The sequence below is a fragment of the Panicum virgatum genome, chromosome 5K (assembly GCF_016808335.1).
Source record: "Panicum virgatum strain AP13 chromosome 5K, P.virgatum_v5, whole genome shotgun sequence".
NCBI classification, from domain to species: Eukaryota; Viridiplantae; Streptophyta; class Magnoliopsida; order Poales; family Poaceae; genus Panicum; species Panicum virgatum.
This window is the reverse complement of record NC_053140.1, coordinates 58,770,056-58,783,943: the sequence shown is the minus strand read 5'-3', so window position 1 is coordinate 58,783,943 and position 13,888 is coordinate 58,770,056. Positions and strand designations below refer to the sequence as shown.

At 51.8% G+C, this 13,888-nt stretch overlaps 4 protein-coding genes across 5 annotated transcripts; 2 read left to right on the top strand and 2 right to left on the bottom strand.

The window, feature by feature from the left end:
- The first annotated feature begins 3,481 nt into the window (after positions 1–3,481).
- Positions 3,482–4,724, top strand: LOC120709028. Of its 2 annotated transcripts, none has more exons than XM_039994532.1 (2): positions 3,482–4,114; positions 4,236–4,724. In XM_039994532.1, exons 1-2 carry the CDS (start codon positions 3,647–3,649, stop codon positions 4,284–4,286), a joined length of 519 nt encoding a protein of 172 aa, XP_039850466.1. In that variant the 5' UTR covers positions 3,482–3,646; the 3' UTR covers positions 4,287–4,724. The 2 variants fall into 2 exon arrangements, with proteins under 2 accessions (XP_039850466.1, XP_039850465.1); XM_039994531.1 differs by having other exon boundaries at positions 3,496–4,114; positions 4,233–4,724.
- Positions 4,725–6,885: 2,161 nt separating this feature from the next.
- LOC120709025 (putative pentatricopeptide repeat-containing protein At5g37570) lies at positions 6,886–9,091 on the top strand. The gene has a single exon (XM_039994527.1). The coding sequence runs from the start codon at positions 6,896–6,898 to the stop codon at positions 8,510–8,512; it is 1,617 nt and encodes a 538-aa protein (XP_039850461.1). The 5' UTR covers positions 6,886–6,895; the 3' UTR covers positions 8,513–9,091.
- On the bottom strand, positions 8,994–10,124 carry LOC120709027 (thioredoxin F, chloroplastic-like). Its single transcript, XM_039994530.1, has 3 exons — positions 9,689–10,124; positions 9,457–9,556; positions 8,994–9,362 (listed from the first exon to the last, which is right to left on the bottom strand). The coding sequence occupies exons 1-3, from the start codon at positions 10,003–10,005 to the stop codon at positions 9,228–9,230; spliced, it is 552 nt and encodes a 183-aa protein (XP_039850464.1). The 5' UTR covers positions 10,006–10,124; the 3' UTR covers positions 8,994–9,227.
- A 1,254-nt stretch (positions 10,125–11,378) lies between these two features.
- Positions 11,379–13,623, bottom strand: LOC120709022. The gene is made up of 5 exons (XM_039994523.1): positions 13,438–13,623; positions 13,111–13,349; positions 12,523–12,603; positions 11,953–12,309; positions 11,379–11,797 (listed from the first exon to the last, which is right to left on the bottom strand). The coding sequence occupies exons 1-5, from the start codon at positions 13,589–13,591 to the stop codon at positions 11,693–11,695; spliced, it is 936 nt and encodes a 311-aa protein (XP_039850457.1). The 5' UTR covers positions 13,592–13,623; the 3' UTR covers positions 11,379–11,692.
- Positions 13,624–13,888: the final 265 nt, after the last annotated feature.

Below are 13,888 nucleotides of genomic sequence, written 5' to 3'. Positions count from 1 at the left end.
AGGCGAGGTCCTTGAAAAACAAATTAAAGCCATACACAGGTATAGCATGTCCCATGACACGGACCCCGCAGATCAAAAGGCGTCGTCGACAGTCGTGCGTCCAAACCGCACGCTAACAGCTAACAAAATCAGTTTAAACGAGCTTCCATGATAGGGCCCGCGGGCAGCTTGTTGTTGCTACCTCCTGTTGCATCCATCATAACGTGTATACCTAATACTAATCCTCAAACTAACAAGTCACGGCCCCTAATATAAACCTCGTAATAGCTAGTAGACCATTTGAACATAACGTTAAATAGCAAAATAAAATGCAATAATATGGCACACAGCTGACGAATAGAGAAACAAAGTCTAAAATATGGCTCAAACCCCCGCTACCTCCGAAGATCAATAGATACCTCCTTAAGATCTCTTCCACTTTTAGAAAGAAAGCATGAAGAAGAAGAGAGGAGAGATGAGCTCCATCTTCATAGATTGGCTGGATTCGCCCTTGTTTTGTGTACGTGTATGTACTGTGTTTTGAAAAGAAAATGAATAATCTTAATTAGCAAGAGGGACGTGATGACTAGGTCTTGCATCCATCATAACGTGTACCTACTATGAATGGGGCCCACCACTATCCAAATACATTGGTGTTTATGATCGTGATTATTGAACGGGCAAGAACACGCAGGGGATGGCTGGATGATCACGGATGCAAGGAGCTCGCCGCCGTATCGCCATCTCGATGGATCCATGCAGAGTTTCTGTCACCTGCTGCCGCTACGACGACGATCGGGCGACATGATCATTTCTCGCGCACACAATTGGTGTACGTCCCGTCGTCCTTCCTTTCCTTGTGGCATGGTGGCTTCATAGGTTTTTACCAACCATGCATGATATGGCCCTATTCCTCGAGGCAGTAGCGGAAGCAGCAGTGGGTCTAGGGGGGCTCCAGCCCCCCCTAGACCCAAAAACACCATGGAACCCCTCCCCCCCAGCCCCCCCTTCATTTTGGAGAAGAAAAGATGAGGAAGAAGGAGAGGAAGAAGAGAGGAAAGAAGAAATCAGCCCCCCTTTAAGAATTTCTGGATTCGCCACTGCCTCGAGGCTTCCTAAGTAATTAGGCCACTCCCAATGGGAGTTTCATAGAGGTTTCATACACATTAATTAGCATGCCATGTAGGATTATATGATGACATGGCATAGAATTTAAGAAGAAAGAGAAGAAACCAGTTTCATCTAGATGAAACTCTTTCTACATAAATACCAACACTCTATGAGTCTTGAAATTAAATGCAACATAGACCCTAGAAAACTAAAATATGAAATTATGCATTGGGAGAGGTAGTTTCGACCATTGTTTCATAGTCTTTTTGCTTATGTGGCTATCTTGAAAACATCAATATGAAACCCTCCACTGGGATTGGCCTTAAGCACACATGAATCCATTTTTTTTCTCTCAAATAGAATTGCATACTATCTCCATTCTTTAATATATAGCATTTACCCTTAAAAAATACATAGCGTTTAGAAATAGACGATTAATTGTTACATAAATGGCTTTTAGAAATAGATGATTAGTTCTGAACTAGTAATCATTTTGTCATAGACTTCAGAACTAGTAATCATTTTGTCATAGACTTCACAGATATTTACAAACGGAGGTAGTAAATTATATTAAATGTCAGCAGTCGAGCTCACCAACGACCTGACTATCTGCACAGGCCATGGGTATTAGTTTAGCCATAAACCGGAGATTAGGTTGTCGATCGATTAAATTCACCTATAGGCTATAGCCGGCCGGCGAATAAGGACTAAACGATGCTTGTTAACTACTCCGATGGACAGTGATGAGTTACACACAGGCACAGCATCCAGGTTGTCTGGTTCCTGTTACATTACATGGCATGCATGATGGGCACTGGCGCCGGCTCTAGCTTGGACAATGATTCTCCCTTTTGCTCCAAATCATTCATGCATGCAGCTTGATGAAACAAAAGGCACCAGGAAAGGCAACCGACCTGCTGGATTTAGAGAAAGAGAGGGGCAGAGCGAGAGTCCAGATTGTTCATCTATCTCCTCTTTGTTTTCTTTTTGGTAATAAAGAAACAAACAAAAGAAAGAAAAAACACATATTTGCTCTCCTCTCGAGGTGCTCGATCGATCCATCCATATCTTTCAGCGAACTCTGAAGTTTGGAGCATATGCACACATCCTATACTAGTATGCCTGCATTTGTACGGCCGTCATAGGATAGGCGGAAAAGGAGTCCTCCCTAGCTGCCCAGGCCAGGCCAGGGAGGAGGCACAGGGGTTTGCGACAGCACACACGACAAAGATGTCGCCCATCGAGAGCCCATGGAAAGGCGCTGCGACGCAATGCCGCCGGAGCTAGCAGAAGGCTGCACCTGCGCTGCTTCAGCCGCTGCCAGGTTTTCCCATGGGAAAACAGGAGGAGAGGAATGGATAGATATCCTTTTGCCGCCCGCCACCGATGAGCCGTTGGCGTGTGAATCCCGTATGGTTTTCGCGCCCGGATCCCCCGCTGTTATTATGCTGCTCCCCCGACAGGTTGTGGTCGCACACTCGTCACTCGTCAGGGGGGTAGCTGAACCGAACCCCCTGCAGCATGAACAGCAGCAGCAGCTGCCAGATCAGTGATTCAGTGCATAATGACAACGCTTCTTCTCTGTTTGTTAACGACCTTAATCTTGGTGTTGTGTCGTTGGCCTTTTCAACTTATTACTTGGCATAATGATGTTTTTCTGCTCAGCGTTTGAGTACGGGAAGGGTGACAACGCTGGCTATCCTTTGTGTTGTGCAGACGAATGAATTTCTCAGTTGCGTTCGAGTACGTTGGGTGAATATCCTTGGGCAGGGTACTGGGACGTCAGAGTGAGCATGGGTGAAGCACATGGCTTGTAGGACGGACGGTGGTAGCCTGCAAAATCCGGACGCGGAGCCGGCCCATGCAGGCTGCCGGCCCCGCCAACATCTGCGCCGGCCGGCCACGATGGGGAGTAGTGAGGAAGGCAGTAGCCAGCGTGGCAACATCCACCACCATTGTCGCGACCGGGCTCCACAGCCCGGCGATCTCGCCCTCGGGTTCTCCTCCCTTTCCGCGCGCCCTTTCCCCCTTGTTTGACTCGGCGATCCCGGCCGTCAAACCACCAGCACGCCTCACATGCCGCGCCGCGCAGCGCTGCGCTCCCATGGCTCGTGTCGTGTCCCGACCGAACCCGTCTCGAATCAACACGGCCAGCAAACAGAAACGAAACGGCCAACCCGCGGGACACGGAGGCAATCGCGCGCCGGCACCCCGGGATTACGGAAGCCCCCCGCGGGCAGCCAGCCCCAGCCAGCCGGCGGCACCACCACGCTAATCATGATTAAAACACGGCCGCGGCGGGTGCTAATCGCGCAGCCATTCCGGTTCCGGCCACGGTCACCGGCAGGCGGGCCCCCAAGCCCCATCCGTTCCTGCTCCTCTCCTCCCCCATCAGCCGAGCCGAGCCGAGCCAATCCATCACCCCGTCCCTCCCCCGATTTCTATTTCCCGTTTCCCACCTCAATCAACTATTGTCTCGTCTCCTCCCCCTCTCGGTCGGGCGCTCTCTCCTCCTCCTCCTCCTCCCGCGCCCCCTTACCGTCCCACCTCCTCGGTAATGGCGGCCGCGGCGTGGGCGCTGGTGGTCGCGGCGGCGGCGCTCGCGGCGGGGGCGCGCGGGGCGCCGGGGGCGACGGCGGCGGCGGAGGCGGCCAACGCGGTGCTGCGCGCGCACCAGCTCCCGGGCGGCCTGCTGCCCCGGTGGATCACGGCGTTCCGGCACGACGCCGCCACGGGCCGCTTCGAGGCCGAGCTGGAGGCGCCCTGCATCGCGCGCTTCGAGGTCGACCTGCGCTACAACGCCACCGTGGCCGGGGTCATCAGCAGCGGCCAGATCGCCTCCATCTCCGGGGTCGCCGCCAAGGACCTCTTCATGTGGTTCCGCGTGCAGGACATCAGGATCGACGACTCCTCCGCCGGCGTCATCATCTTCAACGTCGGCGTCGTCAAGAAGCACTTCCCGCGCGCCGTCTTCGACGCGCCGCCGCCCTGCACGCCCGAACCGCTCACCCGCACCACACCGCAGGTACATACCCTATGCCACCCGTCCATGTCCTTTTTTTTTCTCCTTCTGTTTCGGCGAATCCTTCGCGTTTCCTCGAGATGTGAATGTAACCGTTGTGCGTTATTCTCGGGCGCTGCAGCAGCGGCTGGAGGACGTCGACGGAGTGCTCACGGGCGGCGCCGCGTCGCAATGATGGGACGGGCGATCCGGCGGCGCCGGCGAGCCGGGACCACCAGAAGCGCAGTTTTGAGAGGAGATGATCGCCGGCCGGCCGGCCGGCCTTCTTCCGTGCACATACAAGATAGCGTGGGCATTCCTTCTGTTTTCGCCTACTCCTAGCTAGCGACCAACCAACGCCGTCCGCATCGTTTCGTCACCTCTGTTCTTGTTGTCGTCCATGTCCGTGTCCTTTGCGGGCGGAAGCCGGCGGCCACGGAGAATCCTGCCGATTTGGCAGGCAGCGACGGGGGAAGGAAGGATGCTCGCTCGGCCCGGTCGCGTTGCTTGCGCGCCTTCCTTGTTCACCTCCTCATGCTCCGGCGGCGGCGGCCGTCGGCGATATTTTTCGCGGTAATGGATGGTTCTTGTACATTCTCATGTCCAGGGTCGAAATCATATGATTGCTTCGATACGTTGGTGCCTCGCCGGAAGGAGCTGCCACCGCGAACTCGCGTCGTTCCCTCCTGCCTCCTGCGCATCCCTTATCCCTGTCCGTTTGAATGCTCTGCGATTCAGAGGCGAGCAGCGTCGTTGTCTCGCCGCTGCCGGCAGCCGGCGCCGTCGTCGTCGCCGAGAGGATTGATTGATGCCCGTGATGCGATGCCGTCTCTGTCCGTTCCATCGTGGCATCCATCCCATGCGATCGATCGCCTTGCCGTAGCTGCCGGCGCCTCTTGCACATCCGAATGAATGGTCGTCGGAGAGAGGTCTGACAAGTTCCGTCAGTGCTTCGCCACGGCGGATGCTGACTAACCTCCTCTCGCCCTCTCGCCAACACGCCATGGCAGCTGATCTGATTGGTGAGGTGAGGTGAGGTGAGGTGAGGTGAGGTGAGGTGAGGTGGCTCCTCTCGCCGTTGCTCGCCATACGCTGTGTCGCCGGCAAAAGTGCACTCGCTCTGGGAGGATTGGACCAGTCACCGCAACACGCCCGCTGCACCCTGCACGAGCAAATTTGACTGCTGAGTGGTCACTCTCCATGTACTGCTGCAGAAGATGCCTCCTCCTATTCCACCCGAACGAGATCCACGCTACAGTTCGCTAACTAACCACCAGTGGAATCTTTAGTTACTTTTTTGCTAACCAATAGGAGAATCACTAACTGGAGTAGTACTCTACTCATACAGTATACTCGTAGAGATGAGTGATAGTACTACTACGTAATCGTAGTGATGAACAACGATTAACGAAGGCGTGCGTGGGCATTAATCGCAAGGATCCATGATTGGTGGCATGGCTGTGGCTGGTAGCAGTACGCAGCATGTGACGAGTCCGGCCTGGACAATAATTCCCCTCCTCTCCTGGGTCTTGGCCACAAGCGGACAGGATGATGCGCATGGCGACCCTGGCGCTTCCAAGACCCCTTCCCTGTTCGGCCAAACCAACAGCTCAGCAACATCTGCGTGCGCAGTGCAGTGCTGGTTGCGCTGGCTGCTGCTTCACTCTGCCTGACGACGACGCTGCCCAGATTTGACCTGGGTGGGTGTTTACTTGCTGCTGGTATCTTAATTCCTAATTTAACCACCACTGCTCATGGAACAGAAAACAACTACTGCGTAATTCTTACCGGAGCGTCATCTTCTTCGTGAACGAAACGAAAATTATTGCTGAAGAACACATGGGTCGAGGTTGAGGTCGCCGGTGGCCAGTGGGTCCACGGTTGCAGGGATCTATTCGTTCTCGCGGGCGGCAGAGCGTGTTCGGGGCGAGGCAAAGCAAGCAAGCAACTGCAGGTGACGGTACGTCCTACGTGTCAGTGCTGGAGTGGGGAGCGACAGGTCACAGGCAACAGCGACGTGACGGGACGCGATCGGCGAGCGATACATGTGCGAGTGCGAGGGGGAGGCTGGCTAATGATGGGAAAGGGACAAGCATATCAGCTGCAGCAGCTGCCGGGGTTGGTTGGTTGGTGCAGTAGGTGGTGGCGGCATGGCAGATTGGCAATGCCGCTGCCGGCTGCCGGCCCGCCGCTCCGGCGAGGGAGCCGTGAGCCTGGGAGGCTGGGAGCGCCACCACCTGGCCTGTACTGGCTGTGGATTTGGTGGCGGATTAGGTGGTCGGGATAGGGATGGAGCATGGAGGAGGAGCAGCCGTCCGGGATTTCATGCGGGTCTTCTTCAATCTTCAGCACCGTTGTGGATGCGTCAAGGTCGTGACGTCTCAGGCTTAGCTTGTGCACGGTGGTAGCGCGTTGATTGTAAACAGTTCAGGCCGATCACATCGTCGACTGTTCATCAAGTGTGGGTCCTATCATCGTGCGGTGTCATTGAGCTGTGCTGTGGACAGTGATGCACCTTTTTTTTAATGGAAGGTTGCATTTTTGGAACTTGATTGTCCATAGAGGTGAAATTTTCAGTTTGATTGCGAGTGGTACACGGAGAGAACCACGCTGGCTAAGAAGGAAACAAAAGAGCAGAGGTTTGGGCTGAATTCATATCTGACTCGAAATCGGCCTGTAACCTCAATCCAGCGGCCAGATCGCAAGAGGAGCCCAGCCCACAAGTCCAAAACTCCAGCACATGTAAATGACTCCAACACCCCGTTCCGCCAAACACACAAATCCCTCTCCTCTCCTCACCCCCACATGTGCGCCATGGCGGCCCGGCCCAGACACCTGGCGCCCCTCGACCGCATCGCCCGGGGCGCGCTCCCCTCCGACCACCCGCCGCCGCCGCCCGCCGCGCTGCACGCCCTCCTCCTCCGCTCGCAAGCCGCGGCCGCCGAGCCCGCTCTCGTCCGCTCGCTCATGAACAGAGCCATCAGCCACCTCTCCAAGCCGCGCCCGCGCGCCGCGCTCGGCCTGCTCCTCCTCATGCCGCGCCTGCCCGTCTCCCCCGACCACTTCACCCTCCCGTTCGCGCTCAACGCCGCCGCGTCGCTCCGCGTCCTCCCGCTCGGCGCCTCCCTCCACGCCGTCGCCATCCGCCTCGGGCTCCTCCCTCTCCGCCTCCCCGTCGCCAATGCGCTCGTCGATCTCTACGCAAAGTGCGAGGACTTCCCCGCCGCGCACGCTGCGCTCGCGGACATCCCCGCTCCCGACGCAGTCTCCTTCAACTCCCTTCTCTGCGCGCACGCCCGCAACGCCTCCGTGGCTTCCGCCGAGTCCCTCTTCACCGCCATGCCCAGCAGAACCCATGTCTCCTGGAACGCCATGGTGGTCGTCTACGTCAATGCTAATGACCTCGTATCTGCTCGCCGTGTGTTTGATGAAATGCCTATAAGAGACATGACCTCGTGGACGGTGCTGATTGTTGGGTACTGTAAGCGCGGGTTGGTCCAGAATGCGCGCGAGCTGTTTGATAAAATGCCGGAAAAGAATCTTGTGGCTTGGGCCGCAATGATTAATGGTTATGCACAGACTGGGCAGCCAAAGGCGGTACTTGCTTTGTTTAGGAAATTGGAGTCTGCTGGGTTTGAGCCTGATGCAGCCACAATGGTTGGGGTTATTTCTGCAGTTGCACAGATAGGCAGCACGGAGTTGGCTGGGTGGGTCGGAGCTTATGTTGACAGGAAGAAGATTGAAAGGAATGTTAAGATTCTTACAGCATTAGTAGATATGCATGCCAAGTGTGGCAATGTTGAGCAGGCACTGAGTGCTTTTAGGGAGATTGCACAGCCTGATGCCTATCCATACACAGCATTGATTAGTGGGCTGGCAACTCATGGGCATGCAAAGCTGGCACTCCAAGTGTTCGAAAGGATGCAGGCTCAGACCGTCTTGCCGGACCCTATCACTTTTGTTGGTGTGCTTACTGCATGCAGCCATGCGGGGCTTGTCGATAAGGGACTGGAGTATTGGGAGGCAATGGTGCGGGATTATGGAATTGAGCGCCGTGCGGATCACTATGCCTGTGTCGTAGACATGCTCGGGCGAGCAGGGAGGATTGAGGAGGCATTCGAGATGGTTGAAACAATGCCAATGGGGCCACATCCAGGGGCTCTTGGTGCACTGCTGAGTGCCTGCAAGACATATGACAATGTTGAGATCGCAGAAATTGTTGCAAAAAAGCTTTTTGATTTGGAACCTGGTAACACTGGGAACTATATACTGCTTTCAAATATATATGCTGGGAAAGAACTGTGGGAGGAGGCAGAAAGAGTCAGATCTCTAATGAGAACAAAACTGCCGTTTAAAAATCCAGGATCCACTTGGGTTGAGGATCGACAGAGGGAGCATGCCAAGATGTCCCTTAACGGCTGAGAATCAGTTGAAATAGGTACACTGCTTTTGATTTGGAGATAGTGGAAGCTAGGCAGTCTTAAAATAAAACATAGCTATTTAACAGTTAGCAAAGCAAGAGCTTCATATCAGCTTGCCACTGAGGTATCTTTTCTCCCTTCACAGCTCATGACTTCATGTCATATCTGAAACATACTGTGATAAATTATTTTGATCCATATAGGTGCTGACCAAGTTGATTTCTTATACGAAGTGTAGTTATATCCTAATATACTTAGACAGCAGAGCATAAAGCCTAACACTTGCAACGAAGCTCTACATCTAGAATAGGTGCTATAGCAAGAGGTCTTATATATGATTCACCAAGTTTTAGTAATAGGAGTGGTTATACTTCATTAGAATTTAAATGATACACCTTAGTACTTGTTACTCAAGGGGTTCAGCCGGAGAACCGCCTGATATAGTTTTTCAAAACATTCTGAGTAGGAAAAACTAGGATCACTTGCAAACTATATCAGAAAGCAGTATCCTCATGAAGCGAAATTATTATTTACAGTGAGCACTCCACATGAATGAGTGTATATTGGTCTTGATGACTGAGAAATCATAAGCAGAAGAAGTAGAATAACATGTTTTCCCTGCACGTTGAGTATCCACTTCCACAAAAGGGTGTGGCCCATTCAGAGTGTACACTCCTGATGACATACTAATTCGTGAACATTTTTCAGGGTATTTCTCAGCTTGACTTCACTGTCTCGAGGGCACGAGCTAATTCATCGATCTTGGCACCAGTGACCTCCTTGACAACCTTCCCATCCTTGAGAATCTTGAATGTTGGCACAACCTTTATGCCAAGCTCTTTTGCAAGAGGCTGCAAGTAGCAAGCACCAAGGTTTTTCAGCATGTCATATCCTACAGAGCACAGAGTAGTAAATACACGAGAGAGCAAGGTTATCCCAACTGACCTTGTTGTCCTGGTTGCAATCGAGCTTAAGGAAAACAACATCGAGGTTCTTCTCAGACATCTCCTGGAATTTTGGTGCCATCACCTTGCAAGGGCCGCACCTGTAAACAAGAATGTCAGACAGTCATCAGATTCTACAATCTACAGTGAGGTGAGACCAGTTCTCTTCTTGGTCTTTCATCCTGGCAAAAAACTGAAACGTAGAAGAGATTGGTAGAGAGCTCAGACGGTACCATTGAGTGTACATGTCGAGGACGACAATCTTGTCTCCTGCTGCCTTGACGATTGGCCAGAAGGTATCCTTGCTCACCTCCGTGACCTGTCCGGTAACTGCCTCAGCTCCCACCGACGTCGTCTCCAAGCTGCTCGACCTCACGGGGGTCATTTCCCTCATCTCAGAGCCTGTCATCACCGTTAGGCTCCTCTTCTGGGACGCTGCCGAGCCACCAAGCAAGGCTGGGAAGCGCCCGCACCCGGCCGGCCGGCATGTGGAGATGGCCGGCGAGGAGGCCGGCCCGTGAGACGAGGAGATGGAGAGGCGTAACGCCATTGGTTGCTAGAGCTTTGGAAGGCAGTGGCCAAGCGGGTGGTGAGTCTGATAGGAGAGGGAGCTTACAGCAGCGGTGGCGACCGACGAGTGGGTGAGCTTGAAAGGATATCCTGGGCTGCTTTGTGGTATTTATCAGCTTCCAACGAGTGATAGTTTCTTGTGGGAATTGACATAACTGTCCCCGGCAGTTTATGCACTTTTGTGGTGGTGACGGTGTGACGCGCTCTGTTCCGGAGTGCATTTTCGGTATCTGGACCATCAGATTGTGTGGTTGCCTGATCAGTTCTCTGGTTTCACGAAGGACATGTTTTTGCACAGCGCATGTATAGTTGTATACGCACTCGTGTCTGGAATAACTGGTGGTCCCCGAGCAGAATGAGCCCATAGGTCTGGGGCACAATCTCCCGTATAATAGTAACCCTTGGCGCTTGATAGCATGTGGCCTCACGATGGTTGTAATATCAGCATGGAATCAGCATCTTAGATCCTTCATTCTCTTACGCCTACATGTAAGATGCAACTGTTTTGTATTCTTGTCATTGACATGGTCTACACTCGTAATTTTGACTATTAGTTTTGTATGGGAAAAATTCATCAACCTGGCATAGCTCCATTTTCTCCTTTTTCTTTTATTATCAGCAACTTTCATAAGGGAAGTGGCCGTGCTGTCAAAAAACAGATCAAATTTCATATTCTATATCCATTTTTCTTATTGTGGTTTCTTATATAGGAACCCAGTTATGTTAAGAGCCGAGTAGATGAGGTCGTAATTTGACTCGGCTACTTGGCAATGAGCTCAGGGGCGTTCAATTGATCGGTTCATATGTTGTCCCAATCGCGTGAAAGAAAGAAAGCAATCGACGATATTTTTAGAAAATGGCCAAATCCACGGTATTTACACGTAGTCGCAGGAAATTTAAAACTAGGGCGCGACAGTATTTGTGGCTCCGCTCGCATCAGTTTGAGCCATTGGGGTGAAACAAAATCGAAAAATGCCCGGGATATTATTGGAAAACACCAGACATGCGTCTTGTTGCCTGCTACGAGTGTGACACGAAGATGGAATGCACCGTCAGGGACTCATGGTCATGGATGACTACGGCAAAGGAGGAAATAGGAACCAGAACTTGGTGGCATCTCCAGAAGTCATCATTCATCAAGGCCGGGGTCAATGGAATTCGGCCCACCAGGCCTAGTGGCGAGATGATCCACCGAACATGTTGTCATTCATCTATTGTCATTTACTACTTTTTTGAATTCCTCTAAAGAAGTTACTTTTTCAAATTAAAAATTATCTGCATCCATAGGTTTCGACACAAAATAAGAAGGAAAATTTCCACTGGTACCGTAAAATGGCAATCCGATTCAAGTCATTTTTACCTCCTAAAAATGTATGCGTTTAATATTTACTAAGATTCAGCAACTCAATACTACATATAAGTGGCAACATGAAGTCATGACTGCCCAATTAGTAGCTCGCAAGAAAAAAAAAGAAAAGGCCAGAAGAATGGATTATCAACCGTTTGTGGGAGTCTAAAAATCTCTCCCACTTAAGATGGTGACGCACCTATATGAAACAATTTTGCTAGACATAATTACATGCAATGTACACACATGCTACAACATCAGGAGGTGCACAGGCTACATCAGGAGGATTCGACGAATTTTGTTGAAGCTGGTGCGCGGATCACAGAACTGTTTTCAAAAACTGTACAACGAAGTAGATCACTGCCAGCAAAAGCCCAATCTGGTACACATCTTGATTGAATCCATCATCTGGCCTTTGAAAGAACTGCGCCCATAAAACCAAAATAAGGTTCTGAATAGCTGGCATAACCGAACTGACCTCTTCAGAATTTGGGGAGTTAGAAGTGATCAAACGATGGCTATATAAGCTGGAGATTATCATGTAGCGGCGCAGTTATGGAACTACAAAGATTGATGTACCTTTGTAGGATCACCAGAAGGATCTGGATAAGCCTCCAAATTCTGATCTTCCTTTGTTGACAGCTTTGATGCCGTGCTCTTAGCAGCTTCGATTGTATCCTTCCCGGACTGAACAGTGGAGTAAACCCTTCTGGACAACCAGAAGTAGGTCTGGGCAGGAAGAGACGAGGCAGAGAGGTCCCAGGAGTCAACCTGTTCGAGTACCTGGCCACTTATCTGGTTCAAGACGAACTGTGATTCAACACGGACAATGACATCTCCTCCAATGGTTGCAAAGAATGGATTCTTAGGCTTCCCTCTAAACGCCCACTTGATGGTCAGATTACTTGTCGATTGCATTGACATTTCCTGGACTGTCTGACCCAATAGCAAGGGTGCTGATTAGATGCTATCTGAATTTTGGAGAGGGATCAATGATCATACTGGATACAGGTAAAGTAATAACATGTTGTGCAGCAAGTTTGGGCTCAGGTACCTAATACCTGAAAGATGCCCCGTGATTCTTTTTTTTAATGTTCAACATAATTCAACAAAAAATCATGCATTGCGATGCATCTAATCAGTTCTTACCACTACAGGGTTTTCCAATGCCTTGGTGATCCACAATGGCCTCTTGTACTTCTCACGCCCAACAAATGTCCTGAGCGGATCCTGAAAGAAGTTAAGTATGGAGGCACTGGGTAAGCAGGCGTGTATCTGAAGGATGAAAGTTAGGCCATCACAAAATCAAGAGCGCACATTGGCAATTTATTTTCTCCTATGGATTATTTTTGTTGAAATCAATGAAGCCAGTACAAAAATCTTGATGTATGGCTATTTACTTTCTTATTTCCAATTTCCAACTATTTAGTCAATCAATAAGGCAAAAGATTGCTACATGCAGGCAAAAGCCACAGCTATTTGCACATAGCATTTGCTACACAGTGATTCGTTCAGTGAACATTCACTAATTAACTAGTAACTACCAAATGATTTTCTTTACCTTTACTTAGCTGAAAGTTGGAAACCAAAAACCGACCATTTAAATCTTCAAGTTGACACTAAATTGGCTTACAGATAGTCTGCTAGATCCCCAACCAAATGTAAAATTTTCGCCTTCGTGTTGCCAAACAAGGGATCAAGTAGAGTTGCACAGAAAGATCGCATGAGCATCAGCACCTTGTATTTGACGGAGACAGCATAGCAGTTGAATGCCCGGTTGTCCTCCCGCAGCTCGAGGATATCGCGCGCTAGCTGCCTCGCCGTGGACTCCACGTATGGGCTGCTTATGCACTCGAAGTCGTTGCAGAGCTGCCCGAAGTCCATGCCGTCGACCATCTTATCCGTCCGAGACCTCTCCTCGGGAAGATCGGCGGCGGCGTTCGTCTCCACCTGCACCTCCTTCGAGTCGTCGACAACTGCGCGCGCGGTTCACCACGTCGTCAGCACACACGTTGCGGAATGCATCATCAGGGAAGAAGGCACGCGCAAGGGCCCCGAACTCACCGTGCAACGGCGCGAGACGAAGGCGGCGGCGGCGGCGGCGATGAGAATGGGCGCCGTTGACGGGCGCGACGCTCGCCCGGCGGGGCGCGGCGGAGGAGCATGAGGGCGAGGGGCGGCAGGAGCAGGAGAGCGCGGCGGCGGCTGGGGTGGCCATTGGTGGCCCATGGCGCGGACGGCGCGTGGCGCAAAGTGAAGAGGCGCGAGGGGATGGTTGATGCGGATAAGACCGCGGCGCGCCACCGCCTCTCGTTACGGCCGGGGTCGGTCGCGCCAGTGGTCGGCGTTCAACGCTGGCCCGCGTGGCATGGCCCAACGGCCTATTTTTCATGGAAACTGAGCGCATTTTACTAGTGGCGCGCCTTCTTCTCGGCCCAACTGGTGGGCGTGGATTTCTCAATTCTCATCTATTTTTCCTAGTTCAATCCGGAGCTAGCTAACTACTCCAATCTCC